Source organism: Anser cygnoides, chromosome 1 (genome assembly GCF_040182565.1).
Source record: "Anser cygnoides isolate HZ-2024a breed goose chromosome 1, Taihu_goose_T2T_genome, whole genome shotgun sequence".
Classification (NCBI taxonomy): Eukaryota; Metazoa; Chordata; class Aves; order Anseriformes; family Anatidae; genus Anser; species Anser cygnoides.
The window spans coordinates 90,383,290-90,408,487 of record NC_089873.1 but is presented as its reverse complement, the minus strand read 5'-3'; the positions used below and the strand labels follow the sequence as shown (position 1 = coordinate 90,408,487).

At 38.1% G+C, this 25,198-nt stretch overlaps 1 protein-coding gene across 4 annotated transcripts in view; it reads left to right on the top strand.

Annotated features, from left to right (window-relative positions):
• The window catches only part of EPHA3 (EPH receptor A3), a 218,160-nt gene that overhangs the window by 159,525 nt on the left and 33,437 nt on the right, over positions 1 to 25,198 (top strand). For 3 of the 4 annotated variants that reach the window (XM_048071646.2, XM_048071648.2, XM_067002047.1), the window contains 5 exons: positions 6,183 to 6,345; positions 8,593 to 8,695; positions 9,161 to 9,228; positions 13,545 to 13,670; positions 20,238 to 20,423. In XM_048071646.2, coding sequence (XP_047927603.2) covers positions 6,183 to 6,345; positions 8,593 to 8,695; positions 9,161 to 9,228; positions 13,545 to 13,670; positions 20,238 to 20,423 — 646 coding nt within the window. The remainder of the gene's footprint in view (positions 1 to 6,182; positions 6,346 to 8,592; positions 8,696 to 9,160; positions 9,229 to 13,544; positions 13,671 to 20,237; positions 20,424 to 25,198) is intronic. The other variant, XM_048071647.2, reaches the window with a different exon arrangement.

Genomic DNA, 25,198 nt, shown 5'->3' with positions numbered 1-25,198 from the left:
TTCATAGAGTAATTTGTCAGCATCCGTGTGTTGGTGCTTTCACAAACCTCTGTTACACAAAGACAACGTGGAAAAGAAATGGACTATCCTTTCAGGGACAGCTTTGCACTGTGAAAGTTCCCACTTTTCATAAATAACTGAATTTCTCATAAATTATATGTAGATAACTGCAAACCAAAGAAAATCTGCCATTAAATATGTTCTGTACAAACATTTTTTTGTACTTACAGCTGTTTATTGCTACCTCATATATAGATTTGGATTTAGTAAAAAATTAAATGTTCATAACCAAATAGTTTTTTCTACATCTTGCAGGTAGAATTGAAAATACCATTAATTGTTGCAAAGATTGTGAAGAATGGTATTGGCCATTTGTAGATTGATCAGATAGGACTTCTGACGGAATATATTGCTACTGAAACTGGGAAAACTTTGAAAAAATGGCAGGAATAATGGTTTAATATAGTATTTACTAATGGTGTTCATATCTAGAAATCAGGCTTAGTTTTCATGCATACGTGGGAATTCTTGGTGCCAGTATCCACTTAGAAACTAGTGTTGAAAAGATTCCACAGCTATTCGGTTAGGCTTTAGAAAGTTTCTTCATGGAGCTTTCCAGTGGGACAATGGGGTGTTGATAGTCCACACCTGATTTTCAGCCAAAGAATGCGGAGTGGAAGTCTATATTCTTAACAGATTTCTCCCAAATTAGCGTGCCATCTGATTTTGGGGTGTTTTGGTGGTGGTGAGGTTTTTTTGGTAAATTTCTAAACATATGTAGTATTACAGATAAAAGGATAAAAAGATAGCTTCTTAAACATCTTCATTCAGTCTCATCTTAGAGAGCAGTAGCCTGTAAACATTCACTTTGTGTTTTTTTTTTTTTCTGTTAATTTCAATGGGAACAAGATTAAGCCCAGATCCTGGGCTTGAGGAGAAGTAAAAGAGCACCAGTTCATACATCAGATTGTCTTTAATTGTACAGTACACCCTCAGCAGTACAAACATGCAGGAACTTCCTTTTTTTTTTTTTTTTTTTTGAACAGGCCAGGTTATTTGCCTGTAGGCTTAACTTGAATTTCATCTGAGCCCTTGGCTGCTCTTGCTGCCCTTGGCTGGCCCCTTGTTTCCCAAGAGCTGCAGCAGCCCCATCTCAGCTCCTCCTCCAGCCTTTCCAAGTGGAAGTCCTGTACTGGGTGGCTCTCTCAAGTCTCGTGGGGCAAGGGATGTGACACTCAGGTGTGTTGCTTGCCCTGGCATAAGGTTGACCTGTTTGCTGTTAGCTGTCCCGAAGGGAAAGAATTTTCTCCTTGTGAGCATATAGTTCATTTTATTTGAACTATCACCAAGTTATATTTGTGTATCTGTGGGGTGTTTGTGGGTGTTTGGTTTTTTTTTTTTTTTTTTTGGTGTTTTGATCATTCTGCACTGAAATTGGCTTGTTTTATTCAAGAAAATTGTCACCCTTCAGTACAAGGGTACGCACAGTTTAGGCATGTGGCTGCTATTCCCGCTGTGTATATCCAGTCTTGTGGAGCAACTGCTTGTTGTAAGACAGCTTCATGAGACAACCAGCCTTATGAGGCTGATCATGCACATGTGTTTCTTCCCTTTGAAGTCTGTGATCAAGCGTTCATACGCACCAGACAGCTTTCTTAAACCAAAGAGCCAATTGCTTAACAATAGGAGCCAGACCATTCAGAGCCAAGGGGCTTTAAAAAAACAACCTTCCGACACCACTGCTTTTAATGTGTGGTCTGCAGCCCCTCTGGGAGTCAGAAGCCTATTCCTCAGGGTTTATGGAAGTTAACGAAGAAAAGCAAGTCTGTAGTCAGGAGGCTTTAATCCATTGCCCTCTTTAAGTCTGCAAATCAGAAAATGTTGAAAATTACTGCTATAGACAGGTTAAACTTACCTAGAGCTGGGCCAGCCGGTGCTGGGTGGTGACATTTCAGTCCTCCCTTGGGGAGATGTTGCTTTTCAGTCTGAGATCACTGAGCAGTCCCTTCCTCTCCTCTTCTGAAAAGAAGGCTTGCTTTTTAAAATGGCCCAGTCTTTTTGAAGTCATCTTGGTTGTGCTCATAGAAAAACACTGTTGTTAAGTGGCAGCTGCTAGGATATAAACCCTTCACAGTTAGCAGTCTGGGTATTTCTGCTGACAACTCGTACATGATTGCTGATAGATGATTTATGTTGAGCCATTGTTTTCCCTCCTGCTTGTTTTTACTCACAATACCTCTCATAAATTAAGATATACAGTATTAATAGATTATTACGAGTCAGCCCAATTCCATCATGCACTTTTGACCATGCAAATTTCTGTTTGACTTTGCTGGGTTGTTGATATATTTTGAAGAATAAGTGATATTTTGGGGTAAGTAAATGTTACTGATTTTCAGCGTGTTACAATAAATAGATTTGGATTGAAAAATAGGGCTTCCTGTATCTAAATGATTACATCTTTTAGTTTTTCTAATGCATTATTGGCATATAAAGTATGTGGAAAATACTTGTTTTCAGAAAATGTAACTAATCTCTTCCATTTTTATCACCAGTGATTTCACCTGTGTACCCAAGAAAGAATAGAGCTCTGTATGATGTTTCTAGAGAAATTAGGATTGCAGTTCTGGGAAACTATATTGGAGTGAACTTATGGGGTTTTATGCTTAACACTATGAACAGAGAATGATAGGTTTTTATACTCAGTGTTTGGAAGAGAATTGCATTTTCTGTAAAAACGTATACGGCCTGATTATGAGGTTATTTGACCAGTTACTATTTATTTAAAGCATTTAAAAGAAATAAATTCTTCTTTCAGGTATAAAAATGAATACCATATGAAACATCTACTCATCTTCTTTATGGAAAGGCATGATATTTTATGGTACGTTAGAGGTACAAAATGACACCCTAGTTTAGTCCGTCCATATATAATGCTGTGCTGGATTTTGAGAGTGTCAGCCAACAAAGTGCTCATATAACAGAAGTCAAATTTTCTTCTTACACAAGCAGATACTTTTTTTTTTCCTTTTGTCCTTGCTCACCTAATTAAGTTCTCTCAAAGGAGTGCTTTATCATGCAAAGACAAAATATCCCATGAAAATTATTAATTGCTTCATTTAAATATGTGGGTAATAATTGTGATAAATAAATCCCACAGTCTTTGTAAGGGTGAAGTTCTGTTCAAAACAATGAGTGAAATTTAATTGCAGTCTTACATTGCTAAACTGGATTTGCCTTTGCTATCATTGAAATCAAGGCTCAGTAGACTGGTTAAAGCAAACAAATAACTATATCCAGTTTGTGATCTTTCTGAGGCTGAAGAAGTAAATTAAATGCAAATGCACTTAGTTGCTTTTAAACTCTTATTGTTAGGGCTTTAAGGGCAGGCCATGTATACTCAGTGAGCTTTGTAGGAGCTGTCATATTGACAAACAGTTGTCTCCAGCAATGCGAGGAGGCAGTGCTGGAACCAAGGGTTCCTCCCAAAGATGTGCAGCCTGGGTTTGGCCTCTCCTGCGTACATGCTGCCAACAGAGAAAATGTTCTTCCTCATGTAGTGTAAACACTCACTGTACTTATCTGAAAAGAACATACCATTCACTCTTGCTAGTGCTGCCACTATAAATGCTAAATGGATCCAAAAAATGTCTTTTGTGAAGCATAGTTTATAATTATAAAATTTCATTTGCATATGAGACACTAACAGTAGTGGGATTTGCTTCCCAGTAAAGATTGTGTCTCATAAACTATGTAGAAATGATCAAGAAGAATATGCGTTCTGCATCCAAGTTCAAATTTATCATCAAACAGAGTGTTTGATTAAAGTTCGGCTTGGCAAATAGTGACTCTCCATTTGTATATCCCTTCTGCTTATGGCAACTCTAGCACTGTATCTCTGAAGTTTTACTTCATCCTCAGGAAAGATAAACTTGGGCTTTTATGTGGTGTTTCAGTGATTTGATTACTATTAACATAAAAAATGACTTTCAAAATATGTGTGTAAAAAGCTTGCCATAAACTAAGATACCATGACATCCTCCATACCGTTGTTTTAAACATTTATTTTCCAAGTTCCATTGTGGATTATTAACAGACAAGGCCATGACTATATTTTCCTTTGCACATATGTATCTGCACAAGAGGGAAATGTTTGCATTTCATAAAAACAGCCTGAAGTGAGATCAAAATGAATGTCCAGTCACAGCATACACAAAAGATCTTATGTTTTAAAGACAAGATTATTATGTCTTTGAATGTAGGCAATGACTTTAATTTCAACTGAATGATGAGATAAGACTGTAAATTATAATACTAGGCCTTTGTTAGTTCAAAAATACATATTTTAGGCAAACCTGTTAGCTCTTTAGAATGTCTTCCTTATTTTCTCCCTGGAATCTATAACCAAAAACTTTTTCAGAGAAGTATCAGAAAACCACAAGAAAATCCGATGCTGATTTCCTTTTAATACTTAGGGTGCAAAGAAAACAGACCATGATAAACATTTTTATAGACAGTCTTTCAAGAATAGGTCCAGCTCATCCTATTTGAGGTTTTGATTCTGGATGGTAACTTTTAGACAGAAGCTTAGCATTTTTTTCTCTTTTTTTTTTTTCCCCAGTGTGAATACTTATGCGCATAATGTTGGATATTATGTAAAAAATTTTGGCAGTTTCCCTAACTATGGTACAAATGTCTCTGTTTCTCTCTCTGTCAAAGATTTCCAAGAATTAGTTAGACTTCTGTAGCACCAAAGAGGGGAATAATTTCTGATACCAAACTGCAAACTTAAAATAGTCCTAACTTGTTCTGGACAGTACTACAGAGCAAACAGGCTAAAACAGCTCCACTCACTTTGCTCACATACATAAAGGAGAGCTGGCTTTGACAATCTCAGAGTAAGTGGAGTGTTTTCCAACCTGCCTGGCCTCAGTACAGCATTGCCAAAGTTAAAAGCTAAGACAATACCATAAAACATAGCGGAAATTGAGTGAGATTCTTTGCGTTCAACATACATTAACCTAACTCACATTCTACTTTTCACCCAGGCAAAACTCAACAATCTGAGTGTATTTCAGAGTGTTCAAAGTAAATGGACAGCAGATGAAATCCCCATCACCTCTAAAATAAAGAAATTCCTTGTCACAAGCCTGAACAACTGAGATTCTCGTGGCTCCCCACGTGTGGCTACTATCCAAGTCTTTCTGAGGCACTTCCAGCTGCCATTTTCAGAAAGCCAAAAATGCTCTTTTGGTACAGAATGGCTTTAATAAAATAAGCAATACCTCAGGCCCCAAATGCATGCTTAACTTTTTAGACTATGCGCTTAGAGGGGGACTGAGACATACTTTTGTCATAATTAGCTTTTTACACAGTATGAAAAGTATCCAAACTTACTAAGTTATGAAGTCCTCTATTTCTTATTTAATATAAAAAATGAGTATGTCAGAAATACGTGGCTATTTGTGAGGATATCGTCTGTACTGGATGCTCTCCTTGTTCTTCAGCAAAAAACCATATGGAGCAAACATGCGTGTCCTTCCTGGCTACTGAAGTCCTAGACGTGTTCAGGAACAAGTTCGGTGGGGTTTCGCCCAAATGAGGACTGACGCATCAGGCTCATAGTTTTTATGGCATAATAGTAAACTGGTTATATTAGCCTGTTCACAGAGCTCGGCTAAGGAGTCTGGGCAGACTGCTGTTCTGACTGTTACAAGGGTACACACTGTCTTGTAAAACACGAAGCAGTAAAAACTGAGTCCTGCAATAGCTCTGCAGGGCCCTAAAAGCTCTAAATTGGCCTGTTACAACTTCCAGTTGAGTGCAGTAGGCAAATCTGTTTTATGGTTTTTAAATAAAATTGTAATCTTCATTTTTCTTGTTGTATTACAGGGTATGGACAAAATGGTACAAAGCCATTTAACGAAATGTCTTATGCTCAGCATGTCTAGGATTTGATTTACAGTGCAAGGCCGTAGGAGCTCTAATGATTTAGATTTCTTGCTAATCAACAGATTTTTAGTTGATTGAAAATGAATGGCTGTGCAAGCATTTGTCAGGCTATAAATATTCAAAAAATATGCCGGTGCTCTCCGGGTGATTTGTAGTCGTTTTGTACCAAACACCTCTTGTTTCTGTTTCTTAGGGTGTGGTTGTAATCTGATAATTTCTTTTCCCAAAAGCAGGAGCAAGAGACAAGCTATACTATTCTGAGAGCTAAGGGCACCAACGTTACTATCAGCGGCCTCAAACCTGATACCACCTATGTCTTCCAAATTCGAGCCCGAACTGCAGCTGGATATGGGACAAACAGCCGCAAGTTTGAATTTGAAACCAGTCCAGATTGTATGTATTTGTTCAAATGGTTTAAATTGACTCCCTGGCCAGTTTCTGACTGATTTGAGTGGCTCTTTTCATTCCCTTTCTGGTTTAGTAAATGCACCTCATAACTATTTATGATGTGTCTTTCTGGGTAGCATTACTATATAACTTTATGTTTTATCATTAAAATTGAAATATGCTGTAAAGAATATACCACAAATGTCACAGGTGGTATTTTCCTCCAGTCTGTACCCTACTGCAGCCTGATGCCAGAATCAATACCTTCCTAGGCTGCAACTCCCACTGAGGGAGGGCTAGGTATAATACCTATTCACAGTTTGTGGCCTGGACCCCATGGACTTTAAACCCTGTGCCCCAAGAGAATTAATATTATATTGGTCCATTACTCCAGTGGGTCAAGGTGTAATTCTCCACGTTTCTGTGCAGCTGATGTCTCCTCTGCAGCCTTCAGGTGAAACTAATGCGTTCAGTTAAGCAGCTGGTCCCAGAGCTGGGTGGTTTAACTCCCTTCTCTCTCTTGCTAGATTTACTTGCCTTTTTCTTTTCTCTAATGCCTAGATAGTAGCACTTGCTTACCTGATGACCTTATTGGTATTCTTCACAAGTTTTGTTGTTACATCAGAAAAATTTTTAATGGTGCTCTTCATCCTAATTGTTACATTCTCATCACTTCGTACTACATAGTAAATCAGACCTTCTCTTTGCTAGAAGGTGAAAGTGGCTTAATGCATCAAAAAGTCTGCCTTTGTTTAGCTAACCGGTTACCAATGTAGGCTGATGCTGCATAATTAAAGACTGTTTAATATTTGGAAGACAGGCAGAGTTGTATCTCCTGTTTAGAGTTGTAAGACAACTCAGGACTATAATTCTGATATGGACTCGTAAGGCTTTTTCATGTACTCATGATAAGGCTTGAGAACCCATGGTGTGAGAAATGCTCTGCTAAAATAAATTCTTAACTAAGAAGAGAAGCATGAGCCTATTGGTCTTGCACTTAACATCTACGTATTTTTGAGATATTTTAAGTATTTCATTTTCCCCTTATTCTTCCCCCACCTCAGCTTTCTGGAAATCAAATAATCAAATGAGGTCCTTGTTTATGGAAAAAAAAATTAACAATTACTTTTATGATTACATGCAGTATTGGCATAATGGATGAAACTCATGATAGGACAGAGTACAAGGAGAAGAAATCTGTTGTGATAAAAGATATCATAACTTGGAAGTTGATGAGCTTTTAAAGCAATTTTAAAATAGGAGTTTGAAAAGATAAAAGAAAAAGGGAGAAAAGGTAGAGTAGCTAACCAAAAATGTGGAAGGTGTCAGCAGACAGTGTTGCATGTATCTCAATAAAGAACATACAAATTATACAGATAAACACCAACTCACATAACTGAGTTAACTGCTGCCATGTCATAGTAACGCAAGTGCAGTTCTCCCCATGGGGACAGGTGTGATTCCAGGCAGTCACACAGACAAACTGCCCAATTTGTGGGGAACAGGAGGGCTATCTTTCACCTCACTGTGGACAGCTAACTTGAAGTGTTATGGTGAGGTGCCTAATTCTGCTTACTCGGAGAAGATAGATAGGTGTCTACTGAAGATGCTTCACCATACCAAAGATCTAAAGGTGTCCAGTCTATGGCAGCCTAGTGGGCCCAAACTCCAGGCTTAGGCACTGCAGAGAAGTATCCACTGTAAGGAGAAAAAAGCCCTTCTTTTCTTCTGTAGGCACTGATTAACCTAGTTAATCCTTGTATACGTGGATAGAATCTGTACTTCAGTGATACTGTTAGGCTTAATCGTAATGCCTAATTCATTAAAGCACTTTCCATCACATGTAAGTGAGAGTAAGGTTGGTTATTATTGACTGGCTGGGATTTCTTACAGAGGAAAAATTCCTTATTTTCTGTAACAAAACAATGTGTGTGTCATGGTATGTATGTTTCTGTGTATATATGTATGTGTAAGAATCAGTTTAACAGCTGTTACTACAATCAGCAATAGTAAAAATCAGCAGTAGGAGCAACAACTCATGTAAATTTTCAAAGAAAATATTTCTTTCATTTTCTTCCCTTGTATTTATTTGTCTGATGAAAAATTACATAGCAGATTAAATATTTGGCGGGAAACCAAATGCTATATAGTGATGACTCAATCTGTCTGTTCCCTATATGATTGTCAATTGTGGTGTAATTAATGTTTTGTGCGTGGGGGGGTTATTTATATATTTTTGTGTTAACTTTCCAGCATTCTCCATTTCCAGTGAGAATAGCCAGGTGGTAATGATTGCCATTTCAGCCGCAGTTGCCATCATTCTCCTCACGGTTGTAGTGTACGTCCTGATTGGGAGGTTAGTTTGTCCTCTGTTTTGCACATTTACTCCTTCCTGCATTTCCCGGTGGGGCCTTGATGAGCATGGCAAATCAGGCATCGTCAGGGGGAGCGTGGCTGGTTTGCACCTTCTCCTTTGTCTGCTGCCCCCGGAGCTCTGAGCACTGCTTTATGCTTGGTAATGAGCCCGCTAACGTTCGCAACCCCAATCATGCAGCAGTTGTTAAAAAATGCTATAAACACATTCTTAGGCAATTGTAAAATTAAACTGTAGGGGTCAAAAATCAACAAATCCTCTCATTAGCCAATTTCCTCAAATTCCCTGAGAACATAACATGCCTCTATAGGGTACGGAGAATGTAAATATCATTAAACTTTCAAACAGGCATTTAATTGTGGAGGAAAAACATTTTATTCTTTTTCCACCTGCAGTTAATGTATACAATTCTCTATATTCATTTTTTTTTCCCTCTGTTGCTTCTAGATTCTGTGGATACAAGAAGTCTAAACATGGGGCTGATGAGAAAAGACTACATTTTGGGAATGGCCACTGTAAGTTACTGAAGCCTTCTAATGCTTCCAGATCTTTTGAATTCATCCCCTAGATAATTGTTGTTTTTCAATTTAAAGGGGGGGGGGGGGGGTGGGGGGGGTGGGGAGAAAAAAGCCATAACTCACTTAAACCAAAGTGAAATTGGGAAGAGAATTATCTCTTCTCTTGTGGGTAAGCAGATTTTCCCCAAACAATCAGTCTTAGCCTCAGATTCATTCATTTGTTCAGGTTAGTAATGAGCAAAACATTGCAGTCTATGTTCAAACAAAGCATGTGGTTAGCAGTATGATATTGATTCTGCTGTGCATTACTGAAATGCAGAGTGTAACTTCAACTTCCTCCTTATCAACTGCATAGCATCTAAGCAAAGACATTTTTTTCTTAAAGCTAAATATAAAATCAATGAAACGGGTCTTGATGACTGCTGAAGGGACCATGAAAACTGCTTGCTTAACAAAGATGACCTGATAATAAATTTAGTTGGGAATTATTGTAAGCATAGGCTGAAAAGTGATTTGGTGTAGCTTCTTAAATTAAGAATAACTACTAAACAAACATCCCACAAATTAATGGGATTTCTTAATCCAGCTTTCTTTATGATTGTGCTTTGTTCAAGACCTGATTTTCCACTTGCAAGAGTGCATATCTCTGTGCTGTCTGTGGGTCTCACCACAGCTAGGAAGAGAGCCTTTCTGCTGACTTATATTGTCTTTGAATCACAAAAAATGTAAATAGTTAATGCTCATCCTGAGGAATCTGGGTTACTCTTGAAACTTCTCCCAAACCCAAAGCATATCCATTTTTGATGTTTTCACACCAATTTTTACTGAGGCTAAATGTCCCTTCATTCCTGGGTCATTTGGCTGTGTCCTGTGAAAGGAACAGCGTGCAACAAGGTCCCATCCAGGAGGTGCTCGAGGGAGGAACTGATTTTCTGAGCCCAGGAGTGATTTGTGGTTACCAAGAAGAAGTCACTTGCTATGGCCGTAGTTGGAGGAAGAGGTCTTGCTGCAGTATGGCAGCTCCTCTCCATGCCTAGCTCTGCGAGGTGGATAAACCAGAAGTGCTTTTCCACAGCAGAGGAGTTGTGGATTGTGAAAGCGAGGTCATGATCAAAGCTCTGCCCATAACCTCTTCAAAATAGGAATAAATTAATTTTGGAGGAAAAGTTTAAGGGAGAGGAAGGTGATGGTTTAAAATTCCTGATTAGGAATGGGGGAAAATGCAGTGATTAAAAAAAACATGAATTTTGGATTTTTTTTCATCTTTGCAGAGAGCAGACAATGCCATTCATAAACACCAGGACTGGAAACTCCTTTTTTTCCACCCACAGAATTCTTGGTGTCTAATGAGCATGCCTTTAACAAGAAGCATCAGTTTGTCTTTAAAGCTGCTTCAGCTCCAGCCAAGAACCCTGCTATACTATGTAAACCACATTGAACTGTGTATTTCTATTATTTGTCATATTGTAAGTTTAATGTGGTTTATGCTTAAGCATTTTCCTTCCGTGCATATCCTTTTGCACATGACAGTGACTCTGTACCATCCTCAAGAAGACAGCCGTTGGTATCAGCATCCCAACCCCCCAAATATGCCTCCCCACCAAATATAATTGAATTAACATTTTAATAAGGGATTTACCAGCAGTAGTTGGAAATGAGAACTGCTTCCTAATCCCAGTGGCAGTGGAATAACTGTTCTCTGACTGTTCATATTATTTTAAGTTTGGAGCCCTTCCTTATCTCCAGAGAGCTGTATCCACAAACGTGTGCTCCTTCCCCTGCACTGTCAAGGGATACACAAGCTATAGCCACAGGTTTGCCTTGTACGGCCCATCAACAGCTAACCAACTAGCCTGAAAAAAAAAAATCTGTACGGTTACATGTGGCCCATAGAATTAATGCTTCATCATCCAAATTTAATGAGGTTATAAAATAAAAGCAGCCAGTAAAAAAAGTGTCGAAGACAAATAACAGGTCAGAGTTTGCTCTCCTTACTCCCACACAATGGAAAGTTGCAATCACTATTCTTAAACATGTCAGTGCAGTTAAATTCCTGTGGATTAAATTCCTTTTAATTTGGCTTTAGATATTTATGTACTGTTTTCTGAGCAGCACCATGCTGATACACTGTGTAGTCAGAGCAGAGCTGATCATGAATCTGGTATTTCTGTTAGAAATTCTTGAAAATGATTTATTGATTTTGCAGACATTTATCTGTTAGGATTTGTGTGTATGCATACAATGGCTGTTGAAGCTTTATTATTCTGCTAAACTTGTCTTCCTCAAAGAACAAGAAAATAGCTCCTATGAACTAAAAATGGGTCAAGTAACTTCCCTGGCTGTCGTAAACTTTCAGCATCTCAAATACAGCAGCTGGTTTATTTCAGTCAGTTTATTCTGAATTACTTTAAAAAAGGCTCCAGCCATGAACTATTCCCTGCAGCCTTATTACAAATCCTATAATATTACTTCAAAGGAGCAAAAATGTGTTTCACCTCCTCAGATCCTCTCCCTTTGCCTTCTTTGGCTAGACCCTTTTTATTTTTTTGCTACCCTTAGGGCAATTCATGCTGGTAAAATGAAAATGTAAATTATTATGTTTGCACAGAATGAGCTGTAAAGTAGTACAGCTTAACACATGTGCATGTGTTTATTATCTGTTTTTCATGACAGAACCCAGTTACTATACAGGCTGCCCTTAATTATTGGTGTGAAGGGATTATTCTCCTTGCAGTCACCATCACCTGATCTTGGGAACCTCTGGGGTCAGCATTAAAAATCTGCAGCCAAAATCCCCACAGAGCAGAAGCTTTTAATTGTTGTTATTTTTATTGGGGGTATGAGGGAGCCGGTAACGTACATTCAGCATGGACGGAAAGGAGCATTTACAAGGTTTTTAACCAACAGCAATATACAGCCAATTACTTTTTGTTTTACTTGCAAGTAATTCTGTAATCATCAGACTCTTGAAGGAAACACACTCGGCATTTAATGCTGTGCACACGCAGCCCTTCTGTTAAGAGCGGGGTTCTTAGTTTGCCTTGTTTTTTGTGGCAATTAGCTTGGGAACTCGGTTTCATTATTTCTTTGTCAATTCTGAGGCCAATAAATCTCCATAAAATGGATTTTTTTTTCACATACACTTGGGATTGTGTGACAAAACAATGGCAAGCTATAACTAATGGTGGAAAGGTATTTTTTTCCCATCCGTCAAGCCATAGCAAATTGTGTTTAAGTATGCTAGCACTCAACAGTTGGGTGCAGGATAATCATGCCAAGCTGGAAAGGATATTACTAGGTGGGTTAAGGCTATGTTTGGAGGAGGAGTTAATATCTTTTACACAACCAACTGATTCAATTAGGAAAAGCCAGAATACGTGTCCAGCCAGGAGCTCAGGTTTTGTGGTAGAAGCAGCAAACATCAAGACAGATGTAATGGGTGTTTCACTATTTTTTAGAGAGAAACATCTTTGCATTCTAAAATGAATTCAGAGGCAAACACATGAGTTACCAGGTACGAGCACAAGCATGGGCTTGAACTGGGGTGGTGGAATGGTTTGCTTTCAGCATCTTTGTGGAGAGAAGGGTTGGGAATGATAATATGCTTCCGCTTCCAATCCTGCTGGAGGAGGAGTTGTGGACAGCTTGAAACTGCCTTTAAAATCATTCAGTCATTAGAACTAGTGCTTGCCTCTGGCAAACAGAGGAACCTCTGGCCAGGGGACTGTACAAGGGGACAAAATAATGGCATCGATGCTAGGGTGACTTAGCGCTAGATCCCAACTTTAATGCTAAGAACAATTGGATGCCATCCTTGTACAGCATTAGCATAGGGACTGGGGGGGCACGCATTTATTCATGTGTAGTTTTCTTTTTTTATGCATCTTGCTGGAGGAATCAGAAAGAAAAAGTGTGATTTCAAGTGCTCTCCGTAGTATATTCCTAAGAACTTTTCAGGTTGACTGTGGCATCACCCATTTAGTTTCATGTCTCATTGCAATTCTTTAAAAAAAAATACTATCAGGCAACATCTAAACAGAGCAAGCTGGGAGGGGCAGGTAGTATTTTAATATTTGAAAAGCAGTTAGATATGGCAAGTGCAGTGTTTTTCAAACTTCTGTGCAATAACTGCATCAGTGTCTTTGGTTTCACTCTATATTAAGATTTGTGGAGACTTATCAAAGGCTGTTTGATATGAATTAGCAGCATACCTTTTTCTGCTGTTGATTTGATTTCTGTTGTCTCATTTGCTTTCTCTAGAAGGATTAGTTAAGTCTAAGTAACATTTTCTCTCTGATTTTTTTTTTACACAGTAAAACTCCCAGGCCTGCGAACTTATGTAGATCCACATACATATGAGGATCCCAATCAAGCTGTGCATGAATTTGCCAAGGAACTAGATGCTTCCAATATATCCATTGATAAAGTTGTCGGAGCAGGTAATAAACATCAGATATATTGAACTGAAGATATCTTTTTACCGTGTGTACTGTTTTACATCATTGACTTTATACTTATGACTGGAAAGGAAATTTTCTCAGGTCTGCAACTTCCTAGATCATATTTATATCTGACTTCTGTACATATGAATAGTTAGTGGCACACACATCTACTTTTTTCCTAAAGAAAGCAGATAACTAGACCATTTTTCAAATGACACCACACAGCCCACTCTTGGACACAGTATGGTTAAGAGTGAAAAGAGACTTCAGCCTCACTTCTGTGCTTCTCTTTAAAATCTGTCAGCACAGAAAAAGGTATCAACTGTGAAGATGCATTCTATGTTTTCCTTAAATGGAATGGTGACTATTATGCCTTGAGTGAAAGCACAAACTCATTTCATACCAGTCACCACACATCCATCAGACTGCAGTGACCTTTGGCCATTAGATTGATTTTGATCACTGCTTTGGATTTGAATTATTGATTTAGCAGGAAAGGGTTGTCTGTCTGATAACCGATTGTCTGGGCCATGCAGACGCCGTAGACTGTTGGGTTTACTGAAAACAAACTGTTGAAATGAGCAGATTTTATAGCAGAGGAGCCAGATTACAGAAAGCCTCGTCACACCGAGTTATCCATGTTGCAATGCAGCATGGAGCTCTTGACAGGATGCGTGCTTGCTCCTTGAAGTGAAGTGGCAGATTGTTTCATTGAGCCAGATGATCATGAAGTGTTAGCTTTCCTGCTAAATTAAAGCATTTATGAGAGAAATACTATTGATTTTTAATCCATTGAAAATTAGTAGTTCTTTTATTATTGATTTTTTTTTTTGCTTCTCTCTAAATTTACTGTTTGAATTAAAATCATGAGATGTGAGAGAGACAGACTCCTAGTGCACAGCAAAAGATTTTCATTTGGAAAAAAAAATGTAGAAGCAAGCTTCTGTGCTCAGTGCATCTCCTGAATAGCCCCGTAAAAGGAAACACTATTCACTCTCTCTTACTGCAGCTACTCAGCTGCTTGTAGGAACTTAAGTTGTTTTCTGCAAAGGTAGTTTTGTTTCTTGCTGGTTTTAATTTTGCCCCACAAGAGTGCACTGTTCTCCATCATCTTCAGTAAAGGCAGCAAAGCTCTGCTTACCACACAATAGAGAATGAGTATAGATAGAGAAGGGTGTTATTGAAAAGCTAAGTCCAAGAGCAGTATATTTCATTATGAGTCTTTAAGGAGTCTTCATTCACAAATGTACGCTTCCTAAACTTGTGTTGTACAGTGTATGAATGCAGAAAGCAAATCTCTAAGAATCAACAATATATCCTGCTTTATAACTCATTTTTGGACATATTTTTAACTCCGAGTGCACATGAAAATGAGAGGTAAACCGAAGCTGGACAAATATGAGCTCTGAAAATGGAGGAATAGTTTTCTGAGAAGCTTCAAAAAAGCTGTCCTAAAAGTCCTAAATGTTCTAAAAGAGCCAGGTGGTTTAAAAATAAGTCCCTATGCTCTACTCCAGTGACAGTGTTGATAGCTTCAACATCGAAACCTGCAGGTCCTCTGCATTGAAGCTGTGACTTAATATACATTACAAAGCTGTTTGTTTGGAGCCCATGGCTCAGATTCATGCAGCCTAAACTCTACATGTGGCATTACAGTTAGTGTTTCCTATTAATGGTCATTAAAGATAGGAATTGGAAGGGGAAGCACGGATGAGAAGTGGGTTATGCAGTGGTGGGATCTTCCAAAATGCATTTGTAGCATCACTTCGCGCTGACCTCATGTTCAGCACATGGTAGCTCATGCATTTGGAGCACTATTGAAGACACGTGAACAGCGGTGAGTTCCTCCTAGGCTGTTTCTGCAGGAGCACCACCTTCCTTCCTCCCACAAAGCAGAAAGGCATTTCCTGTCTCTTACTTGAGTCAATGACGTACTTGAGTGAAGGACTCTTTTCCTGCCTTCTCCTTTACAAATGAAAGTGTGAATGAAATTATAAAAAGATAGAGATTTGAGAGGAAGGGATTCATTTAACTGCATTCAAGTGTGACAGAAGTAATGAGATCTTCAAGCAAGAGAAGTAATTTTGGTATTTTTTTTTTTTTTTTCCCAAATAGTTTTTCACAGCCTTAGCCAGAACTCTCTGAGAGAACAGAGGGCAGCTTACATAGCTTTCAGAACATGCTCAAATGCAATAAGGAAATGCTCTTGTCCAAAAGAACCTCAAGAAAAACACAGGGGATTTTAGTTAGAGGCTAAGCATAATAAAATTGAGGTCTGGAGCCACGTTTTCAGGTTTTTCTTTACAATAATTCCTTCTTTTAAAAAAAGCTCATTTGTTTTTATGGATCCAGTTCAGCAAACCACTTAAAAACTTTAAATCCAGTTGGATCACAGGAGAATACTATGGAAAATGCTTTCTTGATTTGGAATTGACATAAGATTGTACTTCGCTGAACATTAGAGCATGCATGTGTTTTTCTTTCAAAGTTTAAACATACTTGTAGTGTGGCATCTTGTTGGTCTAAGTATTTCTAATATTTTGGGGCCAGCTGCGTTACCTTATCACGAGGGTTCACAGTGTCTCAGGTCGTATGGTGTACTGCTGTAATATTTCTGAGGTTCACAAGGTTTGTGAACAGTCAGCTTAGCTGTCCCTCCAATTCTGAGGCAGTCCTGTGCACAGCAGTACCATCAGTATTTAAAACAAAGCTAAGTTAATGGAGCAGCCAATTTCACAGATTCATCTCTTCCTTGTCCCCTGGGTCTAAATGCATGGCGAATAGCATTTACTGATGCAGTAAGCAGCCCATTAAAAAAAAATAAATCTGGAGATCTTTATATCATAAGTAGCCCTCCTAATAATATCTATTTGTTTTCCACATATAAAGAGATTCATCAGTCTGCAGGACAGGCTATACAATGTTTATGGGCGTAGCATAATTAAAAATGAGTTCTTCAGAAGGGCTTTACGTAAAAAGCCATCAACGTCATCTCTTAAACTCAGTGCCAGTTTTTCCACCTTCCAACGTATACACAATGTATTATTCCCCCCAAACAATATCTGATGAGATACTGTTTCTTTATATACAGATGTCCCAAGTCCATTTATTTCTGGGACCTTATAGTAGCGATTTTCAGCAAAAAAATGTAGTATAAGTGCATATCATTATGGGTGTTGGCCAGACAAACTTATGCTGCATCCATATGGCCATGTATATGAAGGAACCAAACATATTTAGATTGTCTGCTGAGTTTCTTCCAGCTTACTCAGAGTAGTTTATGCTTCTCAAAATTTTGACAACTAAGGTAATATTTACACGTTGATGAAGAATTATGTTTTTTTTGTTGTTGTTTTTTTTTTTCCCCAAGAAAGTAAACTCATGTCATATTCCCAGACACCAGGGAGCTTCATTGCTACGAAGGGTCTGATTTTCAGTCTCCTGTAGCATCTACTGGCCTTGAGGCACTTGTGGAATCTGATTAATCACCCAAGCTCTAAATTGTGCAGCCATGGCTAAATGGGACCATGTTGATGGACATCAGCCATAACCTTTTCCTTCCCAAAAGCCAAACAAATACCAGATTTATGATTCCAGACTGAAATGAAGGATTGATTGCCCAGACTGCTTGCTGCAATCACAGATACACTCTTTATTGACAGTAACTGACCAACAGTTTTAAGAGGTTAGAGACTTACAGCTTGTTGTACCATTAAAGCATAGAGAAAAGGGAATACAAAGCTGAACATTACAAGATTTATTTTAAATACTTTTTTTCTCCTTCCTCCTGTTTTAAATATGTGCTTTTGTCTTTCTCTTTGTGTTCTGGCAGGATAGAGCTGGGATTAGTGTTTGAACGAAAGAAGTGTTTGCTCTTGGTAGAGCATACCAGTCATCTTAGCTTGCAGGTTGAATATTTTTAATTAAGAAGTCTGAGAGAAACTCAACACTTGTTAGTGTACTAGTAGTAGATTTTATCATGCATTCTCTGAGCATTCGCCTGTCTTGGCAGCCTGAAATTACAAATAACAGTAGAAATAGCGGATGTAATGTAAGTGCAATTTTATATCAAGATATGCCCTGTTTTTAATTTTGGGTTTATTACATTAATAGCACAATATCATGCCTGAAGAACGAAGCAGCTCAGCAAACTTGGTAATAAGATATGGTGACTTTCACTTTATTGTTGACTCAACTCTAGCATGGGTTACCAGCAGAGAAAGGTTGTTGCCCTTTGACACATTTGTTCAGGTTTTTTTTTGTTGTTGTTGTTGTTAAATTATCTGTCTGACAGAGAAACCTTAGAAAATAAAGCTGGAAAGTGACCTCGAGAGGTCATTAAGTCTGTGCCCTTGCCCAAAACTGATCTTGTTAGGTACTTTTCTTGACAGATGCTTATTCTTTACAATCTCCAAGATAAAAGAGTTCATAGCCTCCCTAGAAAAAAAAAAAAAAAAATCTGCTGTCCAAGTGTCCTTAGTGGTAGATTTTTTTTTCCTGATCTAACTTACCTTTCCCGTAATTTAATTTACATCTACTCTTTTTTTTTTTTCCCTCTCATGTATAGAAAAAGGAGTCAGTGCCCATCTTAGAGCCATTATGTTGATATGCCAGAACCATTGTCATCTCTCCCGTTTCTCAAGTCCTTATTGTAAATAAACAGCCCCAATTTCTTCAGCTATGAACAGGAATACACAGCCCTGGCTTTTAAGGTTCTGGTCATTGCTATTATTCCCTTCATCCTTCCTAAATTGCAGTACTCCTGATGGGACATGGACTCTAATGCCAAACATATAGGTGGCAAATTGATGGAAGAATAATTTCAATTTACATATAAGTACAATAATCCATAAATAAATGGGTTGAAGGTAAATTTTAAAACATATCGCGTGTGGTATCATCTCTGAAGTCAATAGTGCAGGAGTATTTCAATAGAGGGATGCCAATCCATCACACTTTTTTGAGCTTTAAATCCATGAAGAGTAATGTGATTTCAATTTGCTCATCAGAAATACCTTATTTATATGCTTTTGGGATATTTTTATTTTTCACAGATGTTGCTTAATGTAAACAGTCAGCTGCACAGGTAAAGAGAGTATCATGGAACTCCAAAAGCCTTTGTTCTTTAGAAGTAAAGCAATGCTAATGCATTTAGGATTATTAAGCATAAAGTTGGGAAAAAGCTCGTATATAAAAAGTGTAACCACTTTTTCCTTTATGTTTTACTGACAAAAACAGAGAACATTCACAATTTGCATAAAAATGATGTTGCCTAGATTTAGATTTATAGGGCTTGTTGCTTTCCAAGTCAAACTTTCTGCACGAGACCACTTGACAAAATACAGTATGGCATATGAAGGGCTATTTACATTTAGATCTCACATATTTTGAAGAAAAAAAAACACAGAATACCCATTAATTGACAGAAAATGAGGGTTAAAACCCTTCAGCAACACCCTCTATTGTCTAGGGTTTTTTGGTTTTGTTTTTATCTCTAATTATAAATAAACATTTAGGGTAATTCTTGCACTCATATCGCTTGTACGTTTCATCCGTTCTCCATTTGTATTGTATTTTCATTATTTCAACTATTTTGTCTTTCAAACAAGGAATCAAAAAGTTATTAATGTTATTTTAACTTGGTTGCTCTGTGCAGTTTATTATATGAAATCTAAGATGAGGGGGTGGATAATTGGGAATCAAAAGTCGGTTGCAGCTCAAATGTTTTCTGAGATACTGAAATTTTCTTACATGCTTGGTGTCATTAAGTAAATATAGAAATTTCCAAGTGAGATGTTTTCTTCCAGCAATCTGTTAACATGCTTTATACATGCTCATTTGAATGCTAGGATAAGTCTTGTCTCCTCTTTGCTGTTGCATAGCAAAGGATAAACCACATTGTATAAAAGTAGGCATTTGGTAATCTCTGCCATTTTCTATTTAAGGATCTCATACAATTCATAGTGGGCACAATTATTCGTGGTGGACTGTCATGTCCTATAGACCCGTAGCAACAGTGTGTATTTACACAGATCCATCTGAATAATGATGGAACAAAGGAAATCTGTATGACTTGCTTTTACCATCAGGCGTTTGTGTAGACAAATTTATTCCTTATAAATTATATTGCTACTTTAATTGAAATAAAAATAATTGGGAACTGAACTGTCTCTGGTAGAAATTAGTATGACGTTCACAAAAATGCACAACTGTTCTGATACTTTCTGTTAATCAGTTTGACCTCCTATTATTGTCTCAAAGTGCATCAACTGGAGAAAAAAAAAAAAAGGAATTTTCTAGTGACATTAATGCATTCCTCTGCTCTGCAGTCATCTAAATATGCAGTGTAAATGAGTGACATTGTCCAGTGTAACAGCCAGAGAAAAGAAGCCTGGAAATGTTAAGTAGTGAGTGGTCTGAAGGCCTCCTCTGAGCTCAGGTCTGTGGCCTTTCAGTAGACATTGCACTTCAGGGACTTTGGCTGAACATTGTGCATTCTTTCTTAAAATCTCATGAAATAACTGCATTTAATATTTTGTCTTTTTTCCACTTTTTTTTTTTTAGGGGAATTTGGAGAAGTGTGCAGTGGGCGCCTAAAGCTGCCTTCTAAAAAGGAAATTTCAGTGGCTATCAAAACCCTGAAAGTTGGCTACACAGAAAAACAGAGGAGGGATTTCCTGGGAGAAGCAAGCATCATGGGACAATTTGACCACCCTAATATAATTCGACTGGAGGGCGTTGTCACTAAAAGTAAGATTTGAGGGGGGCATCTGTTTAGTATGGGAAGTGTCACAAGGTGGCCTCCCAAGGTCCCTCCAATCCATACTATTTCTGTGATCATCTAATCTTTTGAGAAAAAGCAAAAGAGAGGAAAAGAATGAATCATCAGTGTTTATGCTCTGCAAATCCTTCAAGAGATATTTGTCCTAACCTTGATAATATGTACCAAATATCCTTCAAAAGAGATAACAAAGGAAACACATAGCTTGACTTTTGCAATGTGTATTTTATTTCCTCAAAAGCAGGGAAAAAAATTACCCGTGTGGAAGCTCATGCTGATGGATCCAATAAAGAGCAGTATTAGAGGCAATTGCCTGCAGTGAAACTGCAGGACCTTCTCTGCCTTGCTGCTCTCAGGATGCTAAGGACTTAAAAACAGCACCCTGGGTTAATGAGATAGGGAAAAATGGGGAATAAAGATACTCTGCTTGAAAACGATATAGATAATGTGGAGAAAAAGGAGCGTTTCTGAAGAACATTGCAGCTAACTAATGAACTGGCAGATTTTAGGAACCTATTTAATACTCTGGAGCTATAAATTGCTGCAAAGTGGCCAAGAGGCACTTGCTGATAATCTGTTAGGAGTTCTGGAGTCTGATGTCCTAAGGTTCCCTAATTGCAGTGAAGCAATATGTCCTGCTTTCCACTAAATCATTAGACTTTATCATTAGCACAAATTAATGAACAGCCTACCTGGCTACCAGAACAAATGCTAGTATATAAGTCCAACCTTTTTCCGGCATGGTTTTCATGCAGGAAAAATACTCTGTGTGATATTCTATATGTACCAGCATGGGTCCTCCAGAATTAATACCCCTTAGTAAAAAACCTAAAACATCTTGGAGATTTAAGCTATTGGTAATAAAATTAATCTTATTTCTTTGTTAATATTGTTATTTTTGCTAATGGGCGTTTTATAAATCTGCCTTTGGGTTGTGGGTGTTTTGTTTTGTTTTTAAAGCATATTGTTGTCAATGTTTATGGTAACAACTCAGTCTCTTCTGAGACAAAATGGTAATTGAAAACTATCCACACTTAGATTACTTGTCCAGGACGGTAATCTATTTGAAGAACCATCTCCAGCACCACTTTATATAAGATAACAGCATGTTGTAACAGGCATTCCTGAATGCTGCTGTTTGTCTTAAAGCTCTTGCAAGCTCTCCTATGGCAGCTGCAGTCGCCTCTTCCATCCAGCTGCCAAGAGCCACATGCCCTTCATCTTACAAGCAGCTGGTGGGATCTTCTGCTTGTGATGCTGCCTTGTTTAGGAGAGTTCTGGCTCTCGTTGCTTGTGCTGCTGGTTGGCCTCTATCTTGGGATGCAAAGACAGAAATAGTTGGTACTAGAAAAGAGGCATGACATCTAAGCGTGTTCTGAGAGACATAAATTCAGAGACTTCATCTGCATTGTTTCCATTGCAGCACGAGGCAATATATTCAATGAGCGAAGTCCTGTAGTAATTGTTAAGTAGGAGATCAATAAAACTTTATATGAGTTATTCTTAAAAAATTGAAAAATGAAAAAGATTCAGGAGTGCTCTGAAATTCTTCAGGGGAGCAGAAGAAATGCGTAGCACGTTTTCTAGTTCATCCCAGAGGACTGCTGTTAAAACAGGTCTTTAGAATGAAGAGCTCCTTGGAGTGCGCTGAGGACACTTTCAGTTTAACTAGAGTATACCCCAGTTTGTTTTTAAGTAGATGGTTTTGTTGTTTCTAAAGAATCTTGTTTTTTTAAAATTGGTGGTTCAAGGTTTCACAAACAAAAAAGGCACAAAAGAATTTCACAGCTTAGTGCAACAAAGTAAAAGAAATATATATATGCATATATGTTTAATAATAACTAACGAAAGTGCAGTAAAGCCCTATATGTTATGAAGAAACAGTTACAATTATAATGTTTTCTTTAGGTGTTATTCATGCAAGTCTGTTTTGCTGATTTAGATTAAAAAAAATATTATTCAACTTACGCCTCACAGTTCCCATTGGGAAAGGGCTGCCAAATCTGCCTGTATAAATTCAAGTTATCTCCTGCTTTCTAATGACACATGCTTTGTACAGTCAAAATAATATTTACAATCCATGAATTTCTTGAAACACCAATGTCAGTCTGTACACAGCAGAGCTAAAATCTGTTTTGTTACATTTTCTATTTCTGAGGCACTTCAGAAAATGATTTACTGCTCTGCATTCAGGATTCTTTGCACTGCTTTTAAATGTGCGTTGCTAATTCTGTATTCATATATTCTTCTATAGAAGAATATTAGTAAGTTTGCCCCTCAGCTGTACTCACAGCATATTTGCTATCTGTCTCAGGGGTGTTTGGGAGTGCTAGCTGTCTATCACCTTCAAGTATGAGAGAGCAAGGTCTAAGTATTCCCAACTGAAGTCAATATAGGCATCAGGGATTCATCCCCCTCTCCAGATAGCTGGAATAGCAATATGGGACTTGAGAAAACTGTTCTGGAAGTACTTTCTGGGTAAAATTATATGGCATAAATGCAAGCAACGGTAATCATCAATTTTTCTCTAACATTCGTTAAGGTGATAGAAGGGTAAAAAGGTGGGTTTTGTTCTTTGTGTTTTGGTGTTTTTTGTTTTTTTTTTTTATTATTATTTTTAAACCAGACCAGTATATTGTAATAACAAATTATCAAGTGTTCTTTTTTTTTTTATGATGGCTGTTAAATCGCACTCAGAAATGTTGATTTATATACAAAGTTTGGAGAAAATCTGCGAAGCATTTGCTGGATCACTCCCAATACAGATAAGCGGGCAATATGACCTTTTCTTCATTAACTAAACTCCTTTGACAGGTGGCCCTTAGCAGTGAACTCACTACTCATACTAAGCACCTCTTCTGAAGCAACTCATAGTAGCTGCAATGGCCACGATTCCTGTAGCAGGACCGCTTGGTATGAGAAGTTCTCCAGCTGTGGTGGCTGTGATTTGCCTGATGACACGTTGGCAATAAGAGAGAGGGGCACTCACCAGATACGACTACAGTTTGATTTCGGTTCTGAGTTTTCCTGCTACGCTGGTCTCCCAGGCGCGCTCTAGGCAGTAGTCCTAATAACCAGCACACATGTTCTGCTTAGTTTACTAATAATTTACAGCAATTTGTAGCCTGTTAGTGTAATAAATTTCGGCAACACTGTTGACACAAGTTGTTATCGTGTATGAACGGCTGTGCTTTGATAAATGAATGCAGAGTGTGCTTTTAAAAGTGCACAGTGTTGCTTCAGAGCACATGCTTCTTATTATGAACACATTTCCAACTGGATGTGAGCAAAACCCTGCACTTAGGGCTTTCTTAATATGAGTGAGCAAGTCAGGAGGATGCTTTCCTAAGAATTTGAAAGACGGATCTTCTTACTCTAATTTCAGTCTTCTGGTGTGTCATAAAATTGAGTTTATACAGAAACCAGGCAACTGTCTCTTGTTTTCTAAGTATATGGATTTATCATGGAAAGTTTTGGATAGCCCTACTAGAGCACTGTCCTGTACCTTAAAGGTCCAGCAGCACTTTCTATGCATTACCAGAAATGCCTTGGGGCTAATGTTACATGTACATCGTAAGGTACTGATGAGTACAAGAGCACTGCATATTTCTTGCTTACAAGAGTAAGCAAGCAACAGAATTTCTTTTGGAGATTGTACGTCATTAGTTCTTTTATCTGTCCCATATCTTATACAGTTTGAGATCAATGCTTTGAATAAAGAGTTTGTTCCCACTACTTAATGGATGACAGTGGGTTGCCCAGTAGTATGTCTCCCACAGTATAGTGCATCAGTTGCAGAGCAGAAGAAAAGTATTTCACCCCGTAACCCATGCAAAGAGGACATGGGATTTTCTTCTAAAAGTTCTTAAAAGAATTTTCAAATTCTTTGAATTAAATGTTTTTCTTAAATTATACTGGGTACTTCTTCAAGTCTCATGCTGTTCGATTTTTGAAGCTAAGTATCACCAGCTGTACAATATGCAGGCCTTCGTCATGCTTTTATGGTCAGAAGTCTTCCTGTATTATATGTGAAATAATAATTCATCTCCTTAAATAACTTCATGCTCCTACCCACCTTTCTCTCTACCACAAAGAGAAAATAAACAAAGCTTTAGAAAATATTATGAAATAATAAAATCCACATGATGAGTAAAATATTAGCAGGGCAATGACCTTTGTGTGGAAACTTCACCATAATCACATTAATTTTGTGTTCATTTCTCTCCAGCATGTCAGAGTTGTATATAAAACCTTGGGCATGTTACAAGATAACTTAGGGTAGATGAAGCAGTTTCACAAACTGATCTGACTCTCTCCAAATGAGTTTTCAGATACGTGAGGCTTTTCAGGGACACAGGGCTGCTACGTTAGGGAGCGTGTTGCAGCTCTCAGGTACCTCATAATGTGGGGAATGTGTTGACTGTGTCCCAGGGGTACAGCCCTTGTCCCTCCATTGTGCAGACCAGGGCACCTGTGGAGAGAAGCTCTGGCTGTGGCTCTTCCATAGCCTGTGCCCAGTTCCCTTCTGGAAGAAGTGTTGGGTAGCCTGGCAGAATACACCTGCTTTGTTGCATAAATGCAACCATTCTGCACAACTACTGGATCAGGCACAGTGCACTGAAAATGCAGGATGCTTCACCTGCTAAAAATAGTATCAGCTTATGCTGAAGCATTTCTGTTTTTTTTCAGTGCAATCACCATTACATGGTGTGCACAGCAATTTTTGCGCATGTATCTTTTTGCT